The 22,181-nt window shown below is 42.9% G+C and overlaps 1 protein-coding gene across 3 annotated transcripts in view; it reads left to right on the top strand.

The window, feature by feature from the left end:
* LOC120943363 (ankyrin repeat and fibronectin type-III domain-containing protein 1-like) overlaps window positions 1–22,181 on the top strand; it is a 407,577-nt gene that overhangs the window by 354,958 nt on the left and 30,438 nt on the right. For all 3 annotated transcript variants that reach the window (XM_040356610.1, XM_040356611.1, XM_040356612.1), the window contains 7 exons: window positions 3,883–3,973; window positions 7,542–7,649; window positions 8,060–8,159; window positions 10,254–10,386; window positions 14,792–14,911; window positions 17,366–17,581; window positions 18,650–18,816. In XM_040356610.1, the coding sequence (XP_040212544.1) occupies window positions 3,883–3,973; window positions 7,542–7,649; window positions 8,060–8,159; window positions 10,254–10,386; window positions 14,792–14,911; window positions 17,366–17,581; window positions 18,650–18,816 (935 nt within the window). The remainder of the gene's footprint in view (window positions 1–3,882; window positions 3,974–7,541; window positions 7,650–8,059; window positions 8,160–10,253; window positions 10,387–14,791; window positions 14,912–17,365; window positions 17,582–18,649; window positions 18,817–22,181) is intronic.

The following is a 22,181-nucleotide window of genomic DNA, read 5'->3' on the forward strand; positions in this document are numbered from 1 at the left end:
TTCATGCACATATATATTTAATCCTTTTCTTCTTTTTTTTTTGCACACATCCATCAGAAGCTGAATCACTTTATGTGTCTATTATATATTATGCTGCAGTCTGCTGACAAGCAGCTCAAAGCTAAGCGGTTAAAAAAGAGCAACACAAACCAGTGTTTTTGTAATAAATGTCCCTTCCTGAGAGCTTCTATGTCTCCTTTTGTGCTTTCTTGGAAGAATTTTGTATTCGTTTACTTTCAGGCAGCTTAAAGTATATGTTAGGCTGCATTCACACCTCGGCGTACTAAATCGCTGCGTTTTGTCCCGCGAATTGGGGCGACAAATAGCTGCATTTTGTACCGCGGTTCGCGGCGACAAAACGCCGCGATTATGAATGCAGCCTTCACACCCTCTATGGAGATGGTTCCCATCTCCTATGCCGAACGCCGAAAGACGCCTGAAAAAAAGGTCCGGGACTTTTTTTCAGGCGGCAGGCGTTCGGCGTGGAGATGTGAACCATCTCCATAGAGGGCAATGTTACATCATCCCTCTGGCGTGTCGGGGCGGCAGCGGGCGTCACACTACAGGCAACAAAACGCCTAGGTGTGAATGGGCTCTAAATCTTAAGAATAGTTTTCTCTTATTTGCTCCCTTTTGGTCTGTTAAACATACAATTAAAAGCGTTTGTTATATCAGTTTGATCAGCCCCAAATAACACGAAATTTCATCTGCCAAACTTCATATTTAAAGAGGAAGTAAACCCGGTATTTTTTATTTATTTTTTAAAAAACCTTGCAAGAGAAAGGCATAATGAGCTAGTATGCATAGCATGCATGAATGACTTACCTGAGATCAAAGCCCCCCAACTGCTCCTCGTTCTCCTCCGCCGTCGCCACCATCTTGCCTCGATGTCCCTTCCATGTATTGCCGCTCCGGCGCTGTGACTGGCCGGAGCGGCAACGACCTTACTCTCGCACATGCGTGCGGGACCGGCACGATTCCGCGCATGCGTGTGTGACGGCATAATCCCAGCATGATTCCATTCATGGAGGCGGCCCGCTAGTGTGCCTGCGCTGTTGTCTCTGCAATACTGCCAGGGAGGTTAAGGGGTGTGGCAGGGAGCGTGTCCTATGCCTACATAGGTTTGCTGGTAGGTGTCCCTCATTCCCATCTCAAAATGTTGGGAGGTATGCGGTTTGCTGGGTGGGGTGGGGTTATGTTGCTGAGGGGTCAGTTGTTGGGAAGGTTTTGCTGTTAAGGGAGGAGTCTATGGATGCTGTCTGCTGGGAGATCAGTTGTTGCTGCACAAGGTCTATTGTTGTTGGGGTGGTATTTTTTTACAGGGTTCCGTTTTTGGTGGTGAAAATTTATTGGTAGATCGACCTCTGTTTAATCGCAGTGGCCACGCATTAATCGATATTCGGCCGGTCCCTGCTGAACTGGCGGAATTTTGGTCCATGTTTGTCTGGCTTTAAAGGTTATGTGTTGGGGAAGGTTAAGTGTTGATGAATTGCTTAAGAACAGGGGTTTCTAAACTTTCTAAAAAAAGGGGCCAGTTTACTGTCCTTCAGACTTTATGGGGACCGGACTGTGGCCAGTGAGTAGAAAATATCCTAGTGTCAGTGGGAGTAAACAATGCCACATCTTTAGTGGGATGAATAGTGCCTCATCATTGGTGAAAGTGGGAGGAAGAGTGCCCTATCATTGGTGCAAGTGGGATGAATAGTGTCCCATCATTGGTGAAAGTGGGAGGAAGAGTGCCCTATCATTGGTTCAAGGGGGATGAATAGTGCCTCATTATTGGTGAAAGTGGGAGGAAGAGTGCCCTATCATTGGTGCAAGTGGGAGGAAGAGTGCCCTATCATTGGTGCAAGTGGGATGAATAGTGCCCCATCATTTCTGTCAGTGAGAGGAATACTGCCCCATCATTGGTGTCAACAGGAGGAATATTGCCCCATCATTGGTGTCAGTGGGAGAAATAGTGCCCCATCATTGGTGGTGTCAGTAAGAGGGGGATGAGTGCTCCAATGTTGGTGTCAGTGGCAAGAATTACGTTCCCCATTGTTGGTGTCAGTGGGAGGAATAGTGCCCCAAATTCCAGATAAAGGCAAGCAAAGGGCCGCAAAGTTTGCAGACCACTGCTTTAGGAGATAGGAAAGTACTAGTATAGGGGGAAGAGGGGGGTGCAAATGTTAAAAGCCTACTTAGCGATTTAGTGTTTGGGGTTCTTGGGGGCGAAGTTTTAGAGCAGAGCTTCATCGCAATCTTAAAACTGTACTTAAAAATTCATCTTAAAATACACCTTTAGAAATGTTTAGTAATGACAATCTACAAACAGATACTTATAGATAATCACAGGCTTTTTATTTTTTGAATACTTTATTTTGCCTTTCCATTTATGCCCGTGCCATTTTCACTAAGGGCAGATGAATGCATGCCCCCTTTACTTCTTTTATCAAGAACAGTCTGTGTATTGCATGAGTCTGTAGATACATGTCAGCAAATACACATCAGCGAATAAGGTACATTATACGATACCAACATTGTACGGTACATTATAACGATACCAACCAGAAGTATCTAAATACAAGAATATCACATAAAAAGGGAGAGTTTTTATTTTTTTATTTTTACAAACTGAGATAGTAGCGACCTATACTCATGCATCTCAAACTGACAAAATAGTAATATGCACAAGATGACATGAAATAAAGTAACCTATATTAAAGATGAACCAAACATATTTCTCAGAGCCCTGAGGGCTAGGAAAAATAAACACAGTAAAAAGAAAAAACAAAATGCGACCCATTTTGACAATTGTATTTTTGGAGCTACAATACCTATATCAGAACCATCATCAAAAGTCTCGTGTTGCCTGTCAGGAGCTTCTTGGAATGCTGGCTCTGCCTCCTGAAAGTTGTGACAGTGCACATCAATCTAAGGGGGAAGGTACTGGTGATGTAGCCTTTCCAGGGTGCATCTGCAAGGCCCTGGTTACATCACCTGTGCCTCACTCAACCAGGAAGTAGAAAAACAGTAATTGTAAGTAAAAGCAAAACATGTTTGTTTAACTAATGAATGTAAGATAATTTTATAGAAGCATGTAGAGGTGCATGCAGGTGTGATTTTTTTGTAAAAGTGTGGAAAGGTCAACTTTAAAGACTTGTTTAAGTAAGGGAGACCTACGGTAGGTGTGAGGAGGGTGCTTATGTTTTGGTGTTACACCATCATTCTTGCATCAAAATCTACCAGCACTGGACTTGGTGCATCAAGAAAAAATGTTTTATTATTATTAGTATGTCAACTTAGTAAAAATCCTTCAGGAGAGAAGTTAAAGGGTCACTAAAGGATTTTTTTTTTTAGCTAAATAGCTTCCTTTACCTTACTGCAGTACTGGTTTCATGTCCTTATTGTTCGTTTTTGCTTTGAAGTAGCTGTAATTCTGCTGTGCTGCTCCACACTTCCTGGTTGTCTGTTTCCTTATAACCACAGTACTGGGAGCTTTTCACTGTGGTCTAAGCTGTATTAGTGTGTGTCTAAAACTTAACAGAACCAATCATATTAATTTTAAAAACAAAACACTGCCCTGGATTTGTTTGTTTTTGTTCTGTGTGTCTCTCTAGTTCACAGGAACATGAAACCAGTTTAAAAGTGAAACTAACCTGCAGGCACATTATATGATTGATTTTTATCTATTTGTAATCATTTTTAAAAGGAATCAGTTAACTTTTATGTCTCTATACCCTGTAAACAGTCATTTCAGCAAAACAAATGTTTTCCTTTAGTGACCCTTTAACAAGCGTTTCTATAGATGTACTCTATATTGTTCTGGAAACCTGATACAAGCTAACTGTACTCTTTACTTTGCAAAGTACTAACATTTTATCTCTTTTATATTTACAGGGCACAAGATACTATGTTCAGGTATCTGCATATAACATGAAAGGCTGGGGATTGCCACAATCTTCACTTCCAGCTTTCGCTATTCCATCCAGTAAGTTTTACACATGTGCGATGTCATGTTAGGTGATGAATTACTGCAAATACCCAGACAACCGGCTAATAAATTAGAGAAGTAGAGATGCCTATTATTCAGCTGGGATTTTCTGACTTATCTCTTTGTTAATGTAGTATTGTTGCAGCTTCTAAGAATAACTAACAATAATTATAAACATGTGATATCTCTGAAATATATATATATATATATATATATATATATATATATATATATATATATATATATATATATATATATATATATATACACACATAGATAGATAGATAGATAGATAGATAGATAGATAGATAGATAGATAGATAGATAGATAGATAAATAGATAGATAGATATACTTTACTGTATGTAAAATACCAGTAGAAATGAAATTCAACACACATATAAACAATATAACACATATACATATATAGGAAGGCCAGTATGGTGGCCTTAAATTCTGGGAGGAGCCTAGGGGGTATTTAAGCAGACCACCAATGATGGTCTGTGTCGGCTTCAGTGTGCGGTACCCACCCACTCATTCCCCTTCTCAGGGCACTTCTCTTAAAACAATTTCTCTACAAAACCATCCATTTACTATCTTGGGTATGCCCCCTTCTCTTAGCATACCAGGGCACACTTCAGGTCTACTTTACGTTGTTAGTCTTGTGACGTGTTTATGTGGTTCACATCTCTTCGGACAGAGGGCTCCGACCATCAATATATATAGATAGATAGATAGACAGATAGATAGATAGATAGATAGATAGATAGATAGATAGATAGATAGATAGATAGATATTGATTGCCAGCTAAACACTGCAATGACAATACAAAAACTCCTCAATAAAATATATAGCAGAAGTCAGTGCAGCGCAAACAAACTCATCATTAAAAAAATCACTAAAGGACAAGTCCATGAAAAATATAGATTGTGAAGGTGTCAGAATTAGGGGTGTAACGGATCGTCACCGATCCGTGATCCGAACGGGCCACCCCGTTCGGATCGGCACACCCCGCGATCCGCGGAGCGCTCCGGAGCCTAGGCCTAGGAAAGTCCCCGGCTTCGGCCTAGCTCCGGCCAGTCTGCTTGCCAGAGCCCAGCGTGACACGCCTCCCCGCCTCCCCGGGGAGGCGTGTCACGCTGTGCACTGGGCTCTAGCAAGCTGAATGGGAATGTTAGCAGTGAAGCACTGGTGTGAGAGGAGGGGGGGGAAAGGGGGAAAAAAGAGCACAATAGCACAGGGGGGTGGATTAAAGAGGAAGCAGGTGAGGCTGTTTGGGACTTAAAGTACAATCTTGATGTTTTTACAGCAAAAAAAAAAAATTATTTATATATATATATATATATATATATATATATATATATTTTGCTGTAAAAACATCAAGATTGTACTTTAAGTCCCAAACAGCCTCACCTGCTTCCTCTTTAATCCACCCCCCTGTGAATTGCTATTGTGCTCTTTTTTCGGATCAGCAAAAAAAAAAAAAAAAAAAAAAAAAAAGTTCCTTTTTTTAATTGGTCCAAAAAAATAAATATATTATTTTATTTTATATATATTTATATATATATATATATATATATATATATATATATATAATAAAATAATATATTTTTTTTTTTGGACCAATGAAAAAACGGACCCTTTTTTTTTTTTTGCTGATCCGAAAATGATCAGATCCGTGACTCCTGATCCGAGGATCGATCCGATCCGTGAGTTTTTTGATCCGTTGCACCCCTAGTCAGAATGTTAACTACTGCGGGAAAGGTCTCCACAGTGGTCCTACCTGTGAACGTAACGCGTTCGAGAGGAGGCCCTACGTCTGATGTCACCCGCGGCAATCTTTGAATTTACTGTCTGTATACAGAAATGGCCATACACATACACTTGGCAGAAGTGCTCTGCTTGTAACTAAACCTTTAGGTTTTTAAATAAAATTAGTGATTATACGGAGAGCACTAGATGTTTTGTTCTCATTTGCATATACATGACCAGTGGAGCTATTGATATCTGCATTGTGGACTGAGCGTTGGAGGATATATCCCCATGGTGTGGGAAGTTACATGTTGACCATTATGCTCGTTTTAAGGAGGTGAGAGGCTGCTGTTGTCTGTGGTGGAAGGGCTGGACTCACTCTTAAGATTTGCATACCTGGTATTAGACACCTTTCCCACAGTGGTTAACATCCTGACATTTTCACGATCTATATTTCTCATGGACTTGTCCTTTAGTGATTGTTTTTAAATAAAGAGTTTGTTTGCACTGCACTGATTTCTGCTATATATAAAGTATATACATAGTATATACTAGAGCTGGACAATTAATTGTTAAAGAATCGAAATTGCGAAACTGCCAAGTTTCTCACAACATCAATAAATAGAAACATTGTAATATATGGTTCTTTTAGATCAAAGGGATTAACTTCAGTCTGTAAATGAGGTCAGTTTAACCACTTAAAGACTAAACCTTTTAGTTAAAATCAGTATTTTTTGCAAGAAAATTACTTAGAACCCCCCAAACATTATATATTTTTTTTGCAAAGACCCTAGAGAATAAAATTGTGGTTGTTGCAATATTTTATGTCACACTGTATTTTAAGCACATATTTTTTGGGGAAAAAATACACTCTAATGAATAAAAAAAAATAGCCCAATTTTTTGAATAATGTGAAAGATGATGTTGCGTTGCGAGAATCGTAATTTTTATTCTAAGCAAAAAAATTGTGATTCTCATTTTAGCCAGAATCGTGCAGCTCTTGTATATACACAGTACAGACAGTATACAGCAGGCATGTCCAAAGTCCGGCCCGGGGGCCAATTGCGGCCCCCTGTTCCAGTTTAATATGGCCCCCCTGGTAATTTGGATATATACTGTATTTATCGGTGCTGCCTCGGAGGGGACAGGAAGGGGCGGGGAATGAGTGCTGTCAAATTACATACAGGAGAATCTCCTGTTTACTCTGCGGCATCTGTAATAGGAAGTCTCGTCTCCTGGGCTGCCATTGGACAACTCCTCTGTCTATCATAGTAGGCGGGACATTGTTATAAAGAGGCTGCTGTGTAAACAGGAGATTCTCCTGTATGTAATCTGTTGGCGCTCGTCCCGTCTCCCCTCCGAGGCTGCAGATGGGCATCGATCAGGCTGCATTCATGGCAATGGCAAGGCTGCATTCATGGCAATGGCAAGGCTGCATTCATGGCAATGGCAAGGCTGCATTCATGGGCAATGACCCTTATTTTGCTTCACAGTTCTTTATTAACATTTTTTTCCTGAAACTTCCCTCCTAACGTTAAGGTGCGTGTTATACGCCAATAAATACGGTATATCCAAATAATACGTCTGAGCTCATCTCTTCACCACACACAGCCACAAAGGCAAGAGAATTTTTGTTGGGCAGTGTATTAGTGCTCGGGCAAACACACTTGGACCAAATTTTAATGGTTCAAACAATGTCAGCAAAATGTTTGGCCCTTACGCATGTTCACTTCATCAAATCTGGCCCTCTTTGAAAAAAGTTTGGCCACCCCTGGTATACAGTATAAACACTGCTTGATTTCTGTTTATCCAGATTGGCGTGAGTATGATGGACGTGCACCAAGAAGAAGAGGTCAGGCCGAAGCCCTAGATCTTCTGCTTAGCCAGGTGAAGACGGGTCACCAGCACTGTGTGTGTCATGGTTAGTACTTTATGCTGTCCACAGTTTTCGCAAGTTGCGATCGTTGCACTGTTATTAATTCTGCTCTGTAACCCAAGTTTATATAGATCTTTGTACAAGGTGGTTTGTGTGTACATTCCTATGTTATTCCTATATAGTGCAGAAAATATGCAAGTTTATTTCATACTCAACACCAAGGACTTTGTTTGGTGTAAGCCAAAATAAGCAGCTACGCTTTCAATAGCCTAGCATATCCAGAATAACAAAAGATGATTTATGATTGGCTGCTTTGGACTAATACACACCTGTGTAATCAGTTTTACCTTATAAAAGCCTTTAGTGACTTGCTAACAATAATTAATGAGATAATTATATGCTGCCTTTGCACCTTTTGTGTTCATTGAGATTGAGTCGGATCCTTCTATTTACAGAGCCATTCAAGAACCAGCCGCAGAGCAGAAAGCATTCTGTTTCCAAGAGTTTGAAGCATCTTTTTCATCCCAGTAGCAAGTTTCTCAAAAGCCTCAAGAGGTAAAGGGAACTGGGTGGAGGAATGTTGGTCCTAGGTATTTGGGTAATGGTAGCTAATTTGCAAACACTATGTTCCACACCGTAAAGTATATCTAAGTCCAAAACCTTTTACGTTTTTGATAAAGAAGAGATGGGTTAAACCCATAAGGTCATAGGCGTGCGCAGGGGGTGTGCCTGGGCACACCCTTATCACTACGTGTGGTGCCAATTGCCCCTACTGTCCGGGCTTCCCTCTGTGTTGCACGCCCCCCCATCTTCAGTGCTGCTGGCTTTCCTCCTCTCTTCTCCCCCCAGCTGTTACTGGAGATGTTTCAGGATAGAGAGAAGGGAAGGGTTAGTCAATGTCATTTACCGGCCCCTTCCTTTCTAAATAAACACAGTGAACACACTCACTCATGGCATACATTCATAACTGAAGCATTGCAAACAGTGGTTACTATGCTTCAATTTGTGAATGAACAAAAAGCCGCTCAGCACAGAGCACTTCCCATTCATTCACTGTCAAGTGCAGCTGAGGCTGCACAGAAAGCATGCGTATTTGAGCTTTGGGGTGCACACCCTAATGCAATAGGCTGCGCACACCTATGCATAAGGTTTTGTTTTTGTCATCTATGTCCCACTGGGGAGATTTCCCTTTACTAAGCTAAGCTCTGGGCTTGTGTCGATTGCTCCAGTTTGAGACTTTTCTGAGCTCATTCAGAATTCATTACTGGGTACACTTGACCTGCAACTGACCTGCATTTGACCTGCTTCAAAAAGGTTTGCATACCCATAGACTTGTATGGGAATGCAAAACCCATTTGAAGCAAACAATAGCCCCTCAACACATGCCCTTAAACAAACAGTTGTCCCTGCAACACATAGACAGTTTTCCCTGTACCGGTGACAACTCAAAATGTAGACTTTTTTCCTAATTTTCAGCCCTGTTGATAATGGCCCTCAAGACAAATAGGGTGAATCTCCATAGCAGGGACAGAGACAACAATTAAAAACGACTGGGTTGCTAACCCTTCCATACTCGAGACTAAAGGGCTGAAGAACATTTAAGTCTGAAAAATCTTAGCCTGGGATTTTGCTTATATACTATTTGGAAGGTTAATAAGTGGGGTTTAGATTCAGAGCTTGTCATTACTGCGTGCAGCTAATGCAGACAACTTAAACTTAGGGTTAGGTTTAATAGTCAAAGGTCAGTTAGGCTTAGGGTTGGAACTTAGGGTTGGGGTTAGGTTTAAAGTTCATAAGTCAAAGGTCAGTTAGGCTTAGGGTTGGAACTTGGGGCTAGGGTTGGAACTTAGACCTCTTTCACACTGGGGCGGTTTGCAGGCACCATTGCGCTAAAAAATAGCACCTGCAAACTGACCTGAAACAGCGGCTGCTGTTTCTCCAGTGTGAAAGCACTCAGGCTTTCACACTGGAGCGGGGTGCTAGCAGGCCCGCTCCAAACGTCCTGCTAGCCGCATCTTTGGAGCGGCGAAGGAGCAGTGTGTTCACCTCTCCTCCACCGCTCCTTCCCATTGAAAGCAATGGGAAACCAAGGCTATACCGCCGGCAATGCGCCTCTGCAGAGGCGCATTGCCGGCGATATTAACCCTTTTTCGGCCGCTAGCGGTGGGTAAAACCGCACCACTAGCGGCTGAATACCGCCGCAATTCCGACGGTAAATCGATGCTAAAAATAGCGGCGCTTTACCGCCACCGCACCTCCCGCCCCAGTGTGAAAGGGGTCTTAGGGTTAGGGTTTCCCCTTGAAGAACTAGGCTAGGACTCAGAGATTTGAATAGAGACCTCCCTCAAAGGTCAGAAGACGGGTCCCCAAGGGTCAATGGTCACGAGGCGTGGCTGACCCACCCCCACCAAAGTGTACTGCCTACCCCAACTAAGTCGGAGAGTAAACAAGTCAGGGAATGAACAAGTCGCGGAAAGTGCTTAGACCTGACCCTAATCAAAAGCAAATTAGAAGGTAAAAATAAATAAATCTTTAATTGGTGAGATTTGAAGTCAGCGTTTGCTCATCTTTGGAGGGAGCGCCTGTAAAGATAATTTGTGAAAATAATGATAATAGTGAAACAGTAAAGCTGTATCTTAATGCTTTCAGGGGTCTGTACCTTGCCTCCATATTTTATAAGGATGACAATGTTCTAGTGACTCACGAAGACCAGATCCCAGTGGTGGAAATAGATGACTCCTATTCATGTCTCTTGATGCAAGACTTCCTGTGGTTTACGAAGGTAGGTAGGCATAGCAAGTCCAATTGGTCTCCATATTTACCAAACGCAAAGACACTTTCTGGTCATATTTACATTCCTTATGATTTCCAAGTGCGCAGTGACCGCTATTTACTACCATATGTAGGATTGTAGACAATGGGGATACGTTTTTATTCCAATCCCACCAAACTATTTACTATGCAGATGTCAGCTTTATGAATGGTATCACTGTGCAGAAATTGTGATGGAATTTTCACATTTGCCTTTAAAGCAAACCTGTGATTTTTTACATGAAGGGCCAAGGAACAAGTTCACTTTAATGCTTCCTTCACCAGGAACATCTACTTACCTCTCTTTTGCTCCCTGCACCTCCATTACAGTGCCAGGATAAAGGAAATTAAATTATGTGTAAGCTCTTAGTGGCTCTAGTGTGAGTACAGGTGAAAACCCGAAAAATTTGAATAGCATGCAAAAGTTTATTTATTTCTCTAATGCAACTTAAAAGGTGAAACTAATATATGAGATAGACTCATTACATGCAAAGCAAGATAGTTCAAGCCGTGATTTGTCATAATTGTGATGATTATGGCTTACAGCTCATGAAAACCCCAAATCCACAATCTCAGAAAATTTGAATATTACATGAAATCAATAAAACAAGGATTGTACATAAAATAATATCGGACCTCTGAAATGTAGAAGCATGCATATGTACTCAGTACTTGGTTTGGGCCCCTTTTGCAGCAATTACTGCCTCAATGTGGCGTGGCATGGAAGCCATCAGCCTGTGGCACTGCTGGGGTGTTATGGAAGACCAGGATGCTTCAATAGCGGCCTTCAGCTCTTCTGCATTGCTTGGTCTCATCTTTCTCTTGGCAATGTCCTATAGTTTCTCTATGGGGTTCATGTCAGGCGAGTTTGCTGGCCAATCAAGCACAGTAATCCTACAGGTTTTGGTGCTTTTGGCAGTGCGGGCAAGTCCTGCTGGAAAATGAAGTCAGCATCCCCATAGAGCTCATCTGCGGAAGGAAGCATGAAGTGCTCCAAAATCTCCTGGTAGACGGCTGTGGTGACCCTGAACTTAATGAAGCACAGTAGACCAACACCAGCAGATGACATGGCTCCCCAATTCACCACAGACTGTGGAAACTTCACACTGGACTTCGAGCATCTTGCAGTGTGTGCCTCTCCATTCTTCCTCCATACTTGGGGTCCTTGGTTTCCAAATGAGATGCAAAATTTGCTCTCATCAGAAAAGAGGACTTTGGACCACTGAGCACCAGACCAGGTCTGTTTTTCTTAAGCCCAGGTAAGATGCTCAGGAGTGACTTGACAAGAGGAATCTGACATTTGAAGCCCATGTCCAGGATCTGTCTGTGTATGGTGGCTCTTAATGCACTGACTCCAGCCTCAGTCCACTCCTTGTGAAAGTCCCCAACACTTTTGAATGGCCTTTTCCTGACAATCCTCTAGAGGCTGCGGTCATCCTTGCTGCTTGTGCACCTTTTTCTTCCACACTTTTCCCTTCCACATAACTTTCTATTAATGTGCTTTGATACACTTTTTAAGTTGCATTAGTGAAATAAATGAACTTACTGTGTGATAGTGCCCGGTCAATCGCCCTGCACCAGCCTTTTCACACGAGGAGAAGGAGAACGAGCCACTAAAGGGACTAAGTTCTCCAGTGTCTGAACGGAGAGGTGAAGCAAAAGAAACACATGTGCTCCTGGGAAAGTGAGCATTACGACTTAAAGCAGAACTAAACTTCCTCAATTAACATGAAATATTTTAAATTCTTATGCTGTTAGCATTAGTAAAAAAAAAAAAAAAAAATAGGACAGTATATTCAATTTACTTGTTTTAAACTTTTTTTTTACATTTCTTCAGTTGCTTCCTGGTTTCTGGCCTAGGCCAAAATGATGTCCTGCATCCCAGGAGTCTTTATGGGCTTTTTTTCCCTCTTTCATCTGGAGGAGGGGCTTTCTCGTCTAAGCACACCCTCCTGCCTGCATGCCTGAGCTTAAGGCAGATGGATTCCAGGAAGTAAATGCTACATGAATCATCTGCCCTTACTTAAGATGGCCTCGGCTTGAAATGCTAGGTGGTGTTTTTCAAAGTGTTTTCTCAACAAAATAAAGCATGGAGACGTGGATAGATGGGTGAGTTTGCTTTGAATATTAAAAAATGAATTAAATAGGATGGGTTGGCTCCCACCAGAGCTATACGCACCCTCCTTGTTGTATTATGCCAGAAAACTCATTATCCTTTGTTGGAGGAAAGTGGCAGCACCCTCCGTGGATTCCTGGAAACCTCTAGTGAACAAGGCATTTTCCCTTTATAAGGCAACCTATGCTAGCAGAGGGGCACTTCGAAAATTGAATAAAGTATGGGGAAGATAGGTGGAGTCTCCGCACACTGGGGTTAATTTACTAAAGGCAAATAAACAGTTGCCCTCTGCAAGTGCAGTTTTTTCCAGAGCTTAGCAAATTAGGTAAGGCTTCACTTTGCAAAGAGTACCCAATCACGCGCAAGGAAAATGAAAAAAACAGCATTGTTGCTTGCACGTGATTGGATGATGGAGGTCAGCAGAGTTTCTGCTTGTTTACTAAGCTCTGGAGGAACTGCACTGGCAGAGTGCAACTACACTTTACACTTTACACTTTATTAAAGCGGTTGTAAACCCGCATGAAAAAATAAAATAAAAATTCCTCCTGTAAGGGAAAAGTCATAATGAGCTAATATGCACCGCATATTAGCTCATTATGAAATACTTACCTCGGAACGAGGTGCGTAGCACTTACCTGGTTCAAGCCGAGCAAGATTTCATCTTGCCTCTGCGTGTCTTCCGGGTATCGCCGCTCCAACGCTGTGATTGGCTGGAGCGGCGATGACGTCACTCCCGCGCGTGCGCGCGGGAGATTTAAAACTCGGCAAGGTCCGGCGGCTGCCGGTCCTTTCGCCGCAGATCCCCCCTGCGCATGCGCAGCGGCGCATTGCGAGGGGAATATCTCCTAAACCGTGCAGGTTTAGGAGATATTCTCCTTACCTACAGGTAAGCCTTGTTATAGGCTTACCTGTAGGTAAAAGTACAAAAACGTGGGTTTACAACCACTTTAAATCAACCCCAATGTTTCTGATTGATTGCTTCTTTTTGGTATAATTCAGTCTGTACTGTCTATACCAGTGATGGTGAACCTTGGCACCCCAGATCTTTTGGAACTACATTTCCCATGATGCTCATAAACTCTGCAGTGTAGTTGAGCATCATGGGAAATGTAGTTCCAAAACATCTGGGGTGCCAAGGTTCTCCATCACTGGCTATACTGTCTGTGCTGTCTGTACTGTCTGTACTGTCTAGAATTTCTGTACTGTCTATGCTATATATACTTAACTACGTGAAATGTTTTGTCAATTTCCCTGGCTGTTTATATGTCTATATGTAACGTTTCTCATATCTGCATTGTATATCGAGATGTGTGATACCCTTTTTTTTTATCTTATATTATGGGTGGGTGGGTGCAGGGCCGGGACAAGGAGCGGGCAGGAGGAACGGCTGCCCTGGGCCCATTGCTTTACTGGGGGCACCTTCCTTCTGTTGCAAGGCTGACAGAGGTAATGACAGCGGCAGCGATTTTGACAAGCGAGTGTCTGCTGAATGTAGGATCCCCTAAGCTTTCACATCATGAGCTGGGGAGGGGAGCGCAGTTTGGAATCATTGCCCTGGGGGCTGGAGGACCTTGTCCTGACACTGGGTGGGCGTATAGCCTTGGTTTTTCCTGGGCTGTGGAGAGTGCTGTACGGGGGTAATTTTTATATATTTTTTGTTTTTGTTTTGCTTGTATTTCACTGACTGTATGTAGTTGTTGTGTTTTTTGTTTTGTCTTTGACAAAATTTGATACATTCACTGAGGGTTGATTTACTAAAGGTAAATAGACAGTGCACACTTGCTCCAGAGCTTAGTAAATGAGTAGAAGCTCTGCTGACTTCCGTCATCCAATCATGTGCAAGCAAAAATGCATTTTCTTTTTTTCCTTGCCTTGGGTATTTGCAAAGTGAACCTTTACTTAATTTACTAAACTTTGGAGCAGCGGCGCTTGAAGAGTTCAATTGCACTTTGCAAAGTGCACAGTCTATTTGCCGTTAGTAAATCAGCCCCAATGTCTTGTATTGTCTAATTGCAAACACAATAAAAATAATAATAATATAATAAAAAAAAGAATCAAATAGCATTTTCAGTTTGTGGGGCTCAGATACAGTTTAGTTCTGCTTTAACACCGCTTGGCCAAATCACAGATTTGCTTTACATTGGCTTTTAGGTGATTATTTGTGGTCTAATTTTTACCCTTGCTGTCTTTTTATGAAACCATAAGCCTTAGATGTAAGAGATATAACATGATGCTGTTTTTATTTTGTCCCCCCCCCCAGGTATCATGCATGTGGGATGACATCCTGTGGTTGCGGCAATGTGTTACAGTGTCACAGTCCTCTTGTTCATGTATCCTGCAAACTCGCTTTAAGATGCTGCTGGCTGTGTCTCAAATGCAGGTATAAACCTTGACCATGTGTATTTCCTACTTCCTACATTACTGCAGCCAGCTGCTACCTCTTATATGCTGGCCATACACGGCTCAAATTTCCACCAATTTCGGTTGAATCAGATGGAATTTGAGTTGTAGGTGACCCTGTCAGCACCAGCCACTCATCAAACTTCAGTCTGAATATCAAATGAGCCATGAAGAAAATTTTCGGCTAAACAGTAACTGCCACCACTGTTTGGGTATTCTGACATCTGTGGGAGCAGCAGCCGTTAGAATGCAGCAGCGGAAATTCCTCCTTCCACACTATTTAGCATGGATAGGGGAATCCATTGTTTTCTCTGGTTCGTCCCAGAATCATACTTACTGCATCTGCCCTCCGCCAGCTCTAATATTGAGAACTGAGCGATCAAACACTGCGGATCGCTTGGTTCTCAGGGCTCCCTGAGCAGAGCTGCTGACTGTGAGGCCTCGTACACACGGCCGAGGAACTCGACGTGCCAAACACATCGAGTTCCTCGGCCAGTTCAGCACTGAAGCCGCCGAGGAGCTCAGCGGGGCGAGAGCTCCCATAGAACAACGAGGAAATAGAGAACATGTTCTCTATTTCCTCGTCGAGCTCCTCGTCGGCTTCCTCGGCCGAAAGTGTACACACGACCAGTTTCCTCGGCAGAATTCAGCCAGAAACTCGGTCGGAAGCTGAATTCTGCCGAGGAAACTGGTCGTGTGTACGGGGCCTAAGGCCTCGTACACACAACCAGCAAGAAACTTGCTGGGGGATATTTTTTTGCAGAGGAAACCGGTGGTGTGTACATTTTCGTTGAGGAAACTGTCGAGAAACTCGACGAGCCAAAAAGAGAGCATGTTCTCTATTTCCTTGATGGGAATGGAGAAAATTGGCTTGTCGAGTTTCTCGACAGCCTAACAAGGAACTCGACGATGTGTTTCGCCCGTCGAGTTCCTCGGTTGTGTGTACGAGGCTTAAGTCACCGACTCTCTGCTGGTTACTATGCAGAGCTGCACCACATTTTGTGTGCACCAGTTTTAGTAAATCTCCCTCCTGTTGTGTTTTAGGCTTTATGTACACTGCTGCTGAGAAACAGACGTTTTGGAGCAGTTGGGCATTTTTTTCAGCTGCTCCTGAAGTTTCCTCTATGTTATCTTATTAGTACATGTACACAGGGTCATTTATAGTCCTTTCTAGGCAGTTGAGTTTAGAACAGTGGCGGTGTGTCCATAGTGGGCGCATTAGCGCCGCCCCCTCTCGCTCCTGCACCACCACTGAAAACAATACATAGATTCATGCATTGCATGAATCTATGTATTGTCACCGGCGCCGCTGCTGCCTACTATTTAGGTGGCTGGCCCCCTGGCGAGCGCCGGCCATCTGAATAATGGCAGCTGGTTGGTTGTGGAAGTGTCTATCAGAGCCAGTGGCTCTGATAGGCTTTCTGATTACAGCCTGAGGACTGTAATCGGCTTCCAAATAGTTAACCAGGGGACGCACGGGGTGTGTGTTCCCTGGTTAACACTGACACGCATCTTAGCCAATTAGGTTTACCGGATCTGGTTACCGGTAACCTGATTGGCTGAAGCGACTTCGAAGGCGATCTGGCGGTATTTTGGGGCAATCTGTCGACATTTTAAGGGGCAATCTGGCGGCATTTTACAGGGCAAACTGGCAGCAATTGATGGGCTCAGTGGCAACAATGGCATGGCACAGTGGCTGCGTTTGGCATGTCACAGTGGCGACAATTGATGTGCACAGTGGCGACAATGGCATGGCACAGTGGCTGCGTTTGGCCTGGCAGGACAGATGTTCAGAGGCATTTGAAACACCAATTACATTTTTTTGACTATTTGAAGAATATGTAAACACGGCTAAACAGGTGTTTGTAAACATCGGTTACTATCTGTCAAGTTAAATCATTCAGGGGAGGTTGTAAAATGTTCCGTGTACACTAATGCCTCGTACACGCGATCCGATTATCAGATGATAAAAATTGCTTTCAGATTAATCGTTCGATAATCTGATCGCTAGTACACAGCTTTCGAAAGCCGATCATGACAGTCCGTCCGACAAAATCCGAAGGGACAAACACGAAAATTTTGATGACAGCCCATAGTACGACAATCGTTTAATCAGTACAGTATGCATACGCGCATGATCGAAAACATGAAAATAAACCAGGACACAGGGGTCACTCGTATTTGACATCATTTCAGATACGTAGCTATGCACACCGGAAGGTTTTTCCAGAATCGTACGACAAAAATGTTACTTTTTGTAGAGCACATTTTGCACTGCTGTTTTCGATATTAGTTTTATGCAACAAAATGCGGACGATACGTCGTGCGATAATCGGATTGTGTGTACCATGCATAAGTCTTAAACATATTAAGCGTTCTAGTTCCATTGTGTCATTCTCATCCATCTCCTTCAATCTTCTTTCCTTTTCCAAAGGGCCTCCTAGGATTCCAAGACTTGGGGCAGGTTTACTTCGAACCCATTAAAGACAGGCAAGGAAACATTGTGATTGTGACTCTGAAGGAGGTGAAACTGAGCCAGACGCTGGAGAACGTACGCTGGATGTCGGTGTTTAAACTGCAGACTCACAGGAAGTCTGTCTCATCACCGGAGGAGCCCAGCGCTTTGGATGTCCTACTGATGACACTGCATGTGAGTTGACCTTCTCGGCTTACAGTAGTTGAAGGAAGGAAGTGAGTTAGGTGTGTGTTATCTCCAGGAATGTGTAAGCTGCCTCTTGTGATCCCATATGACCTGTCCCTGCATATGTTTCATCTGACTTATCCCCCATCTCATATGTTCAGATCAGCAGCACCTCCAAAGCTGCCTTTCTTTAAGGCAACGTGAATGTCAGAAGCAGAATATTACATATGCACCATAGTTGTTGAAGGGTTGTGTATTAAAGAGACCCTGTCACCAACTTAGGATACTGCAGGTCAAACTATAGAAAATTCAAATACTTTCAATGCCTACTAGCAGTGTTTTACGTTACCATAAATTATATTTTTTTGCAATATGCTTTTCAACTTATTTGATTACTCCAGGCATTTCAATTCCTTAAAGGGGTTGAAAAGGTAAACAAAAAAATCCTAAATAGCTTCCTTTACCTTAGTGCAGTTTTCTTCACTTACCTCAGCTTTCAGCTGCTGTAGGGAAATACACAGACACAGTGCATAGTTCTGTAATTGTCCTCCTGTCCCGCTGCACTGATCCCCCTCCCTGTGCTGCCAACATCTGATTTCACCATGTGTACCCCCCCCCCCCCAGTGCTGCTGGCTTTCCTCTCCCGCTGGCTTATGTGGGTACACCGGTGGATGGACAGTGGGGGGGGAAGGTGCACTCTTCCTTTTCTGAATTGGACGCAGTGAGCGATCGATGCTGATCGCTCCTTGATAACTGAGCATAGTAAACTGTGTCTTATGTCAGGGTCTTATGTTTACCTTCTTACTTTAATACTGCATTCCCTTACCTGGAACAAACTGGCACATAGGAATATCTGATTTTACCATGTCAGTGACTCAAAGCTTAATGAAACCATTTGGTCAGTCTACTAGCTGGACAGCTAGCATCTTCAGAAGATGACAAGCAATGGGTGTCCCCATGTGCCACTCAGAAAGGTTTGCTTCATGTCATGTAATGTAGCAGGGGCTGAGAACTGAGTAGTTCCTTCTGTTTCTATGGTTTCTACACTATACAGGAGTATTTTTTTGTACATTCCAGGAGAAACTGGCTTACCACAGAAGAAGCAGCCAAGCTTTGCCTGCTGGCCTCTATCTGGGATATCTGAAGCTGTGCAGTGCGGTAGACCAGATCCGAGTGTTGGTTCCTGAACGATTACCCAACATCCTCTGTAATGTCAAAATACGAGCCAATTCAAACGTATCCAGGTGAGTTTTCTTCAAACACAGGTCTAGTATTATTCAGCAAGGGGTCATTGCTTTGCATGGAACAAAATCCTTCCTCTGGAACCTGATCTACATCCCACTGGGCCTGGTTAACCATGTGCCTGAAATAAGAACTGTCTCTACTGACCTGGTGCTAGATTCTCCCTTTCATTGCCCAGCTGCTGGTTTCCAGTGCAGGTTGGAAGCTGATAAATTGCTATGGGGCAGCACAGACAGTGGTTGTTGCAGACACTTTTATAAATATGGCCTAGTAGTGTTTGCATTAAAATATATTACCTAAAAGAATGGCAAGAATACTTCACTACGCTGTCTTTTGACTAACTACATTTCCATACCTCTTATTTGATAGCTCACTGAACATATATCTTATTATGCACAGCATGTTCAACCAATAAAATGCGATAAAAAATTGTTTAGAAAGAAATTCAGAAAATCCAGAAGTAGTTATCACATTGTTCAGGTTACAGCAGCACCTCTAAATCGTTACTACAAAGTCTTGCCACCGATTCTTAATTGGATTTAGGTCTGGACTTTAACTGGGCCATTCTAACACATAAATATGCTTTGATCTAAACCATTCCATTGTAGCTCTGGCTGTATGTTTAGGGTCGTTGTCCTGCTGGAAGGTGAACTTCCACCCCAGTCTCAAGTCTTTTGCAGACTTTAACAGGTTTTCTTCTAAGACTGCCCTGTATTTGGCTCCATCCATCTTCCCATCAACTCTGACCAGCTTCACTGTCCCAGCTGAAGAAAAGCATCCCCACAACATGATGCTGCCACCACCATGTTTCACGGTGGGGATGGTGTGTTCAGGGTGATGAGCACCTTCTTCCACATGTTTGCTGTGTCCCCCACATGGCTTCTCACAAACTGCAAACTGGACTTCTTGTGGCTTTTTTTCCAACAATGGCTTTATTCTTGCCACTTTTCCATTAAGGCCAGATTTGTGGAGTGCACACCTAATAGTTGTCCTATGGATAGATTCTCCCCCCTGAGCTGTGGATCTCTGCAGATCCTCCAGAGTTACCATGGGACTCTTGGCTGCTTCTCTGATCAATGCTCTCCTTGCCTGGCCTGTCAGTTTAGATGGACAGCCATGTTTTTTTAGGTTTGCAGTTGTGCCATACTCTTTCCATTTTTTCATAATGGATTGAACAGTGCTCAGTGAGATGTTTAAAGCTTGTGATATTTTCTTGTAGCCTATCCCTGCTTCAAACTTCTCCACAACTTTATCCCTGACCTGTCTGGTGTGTTCCTTGGCCTTCATGCTGCTGTTTGTTCACTAAGGTTATCTAACAAACCTCTGAGGGCTTCACAGAACAGATGTATTTATATTGAGAATTAATTACACACATGTGGACTCTATTTACTAATTAGGTGACTTCTGAAGGCAATTGGTTCCACTAGATTTTAGTTAGGGGTATCAGAGTAAAGGGGGCTGAATACAAATGCACACCAGACTTTTCACATATTTATTTGTAAACAATTTGGAAAACCATTTATCATTTTCTTTTCACTTCACAAATATGTGCCACTTTGTGTTGGTCTATCACATAAAATACCAATAAAAAATATTTACGTTTTTGGTTGTAACCTGGCAAAATGCGAAACATTTCAAGGGGTATGAATACTTTTTCAAGGCACTGTAGATTAGCACAGGTACTCTGGGCCAGATTCAGGTACCTGCGCCGCGGCGTAACGTATCCCGTTTACGTTACACCGCCGCAAGTTTTCAGCGTAAGTGCTTGATTCAAAAAGCACTTGCCTGTAAACTTACGGCGGTGTAACGTAAAGGCGTCCGGCGCAAGCCCGCCTAATTCAAATAGGGGGTGTACCATTTAAATTAGGCGCGCTCCCGCGCCGGACGTACTGCGCATGCTCCGTTTTGAAATTCCCGCCGTGCTTTGCGCGAAGTGACGTAATTTTTTTTGAACGGCGACATGCGTAACGTACTTTCGTATTCCCGGACGTCTTACGCAAAAAAAAAAAATTTGGAAATTCGATGCGGGAACGACGGCCATACTTTAACATGGCTCGTCTAAAGTTAAGCCATGTAAAAGCATGCTTAACTTTGCGACGGGAAAAAATGACTAGCGACGACGTAACGAACGCGAAAACCTTTGTGGATCGCCGTAAAAGCTCATTTGCATACCCGACGCTGGAAAATTACGCAAACTCCACCCAGCGGCGGCCGAAGTATTGCAGCCTAAGATCCGAAGGCGTACGAAGCCGTAAGCTTGTCGGATCTTAGCCAAAAGCCGTCGTATCTTGTTTGTGAATCACAAATTAAGATATGACGCGGCAATTTTGAAAATACGCCGGAGTATCAGTAGATACTCCGGCATATCTCTTCTGTGAATCTGGCCCTCTGTACCTATGTGTCAGAGGATCACAGGGTACATTTGCACTTTGTAAAAAACACCTCCAAGACTCCAGGGAAGTGGGTAAGGTACACATTCTTTAAAGAAATATTTGTGGATCAGAAATATCATGGCAGCTCAGTCTTTTATACAGAGCCCATGCAGCAGAGCCAACAATAAGAGAAGTGTCCTAACATTTCAGTAAGTTTCAAAATATTTAGCTCGAAATTATTGGAGTTATATTCCTGCTTCCTGTGTGTGGTGTACGTATGTAAACATCGATTCGAAGATTCATTGTAAACTTTAGAGAGCAAGTGGTAAGCCGCAAACAGTTATGGTTACTTTGGGGGTTGCTTGTGTCTTCTCTGAAACAGATAAAAGCTTTTCTTACTATTACAGTAGAGCCTTGTTAAGTATAACTCGAGCATGTTCACTTTTCTCCCCAAGTAAACATACTAAGTGGTCTTAACTGTTCTATACATCCATTCTGGTTTCCCAGCTGCCGAAGTGCCAAAGCCCCAGATTCTATTTTGACGGAAACCAAAAAGTTGAAAGTGATGCAAAAGAAGTAAAGGTCAAGGCTTGATATTAAAAACGCTGCTATATTACGGAAAATGTGTTTGAAAAAATAGTTAAAATAAAAGAGAGTAGGGATTAGCAAAATTGAGAATTTCCATTTCACCAAAATTGTTTCTAATAGCTTGCTTCAATATTTTATGACCCTTACCTTGAACAAGCATGCAAATAAGGATGTGTGACTTAGCCCTTATTCACAATGCCATGGCTTAAAGTGGAGGTTCACCCAAAAAATCTATTTTTAACATTAGATTGGGCCTAATTACAGGAAGCAGAATTGGGTGTTTTGGTTAAAATCAATGCAGTACTTACCTTTTTTGAGATAGATGTTCTCCCGCCGCTTCCGGGTATGGGCTGCGGGACTGGGCGTTCCTATTTGATTGACAGCCTTCCGACCGTCGCATACAGCGC

The sequence above is a fragment of the Rana temporaria genome, chromosome 6 (genome assembly GCF_905171775.1).
Source record: "Rana temporaria chromosome 6, aRanTem1.1, whole genome shotgun sequence".
Lineage (NCBI taxonomy): Eukaryota > Metazoa > Chordata > Amphibia > Anura > Ranidae > Rana > Rana temporaria.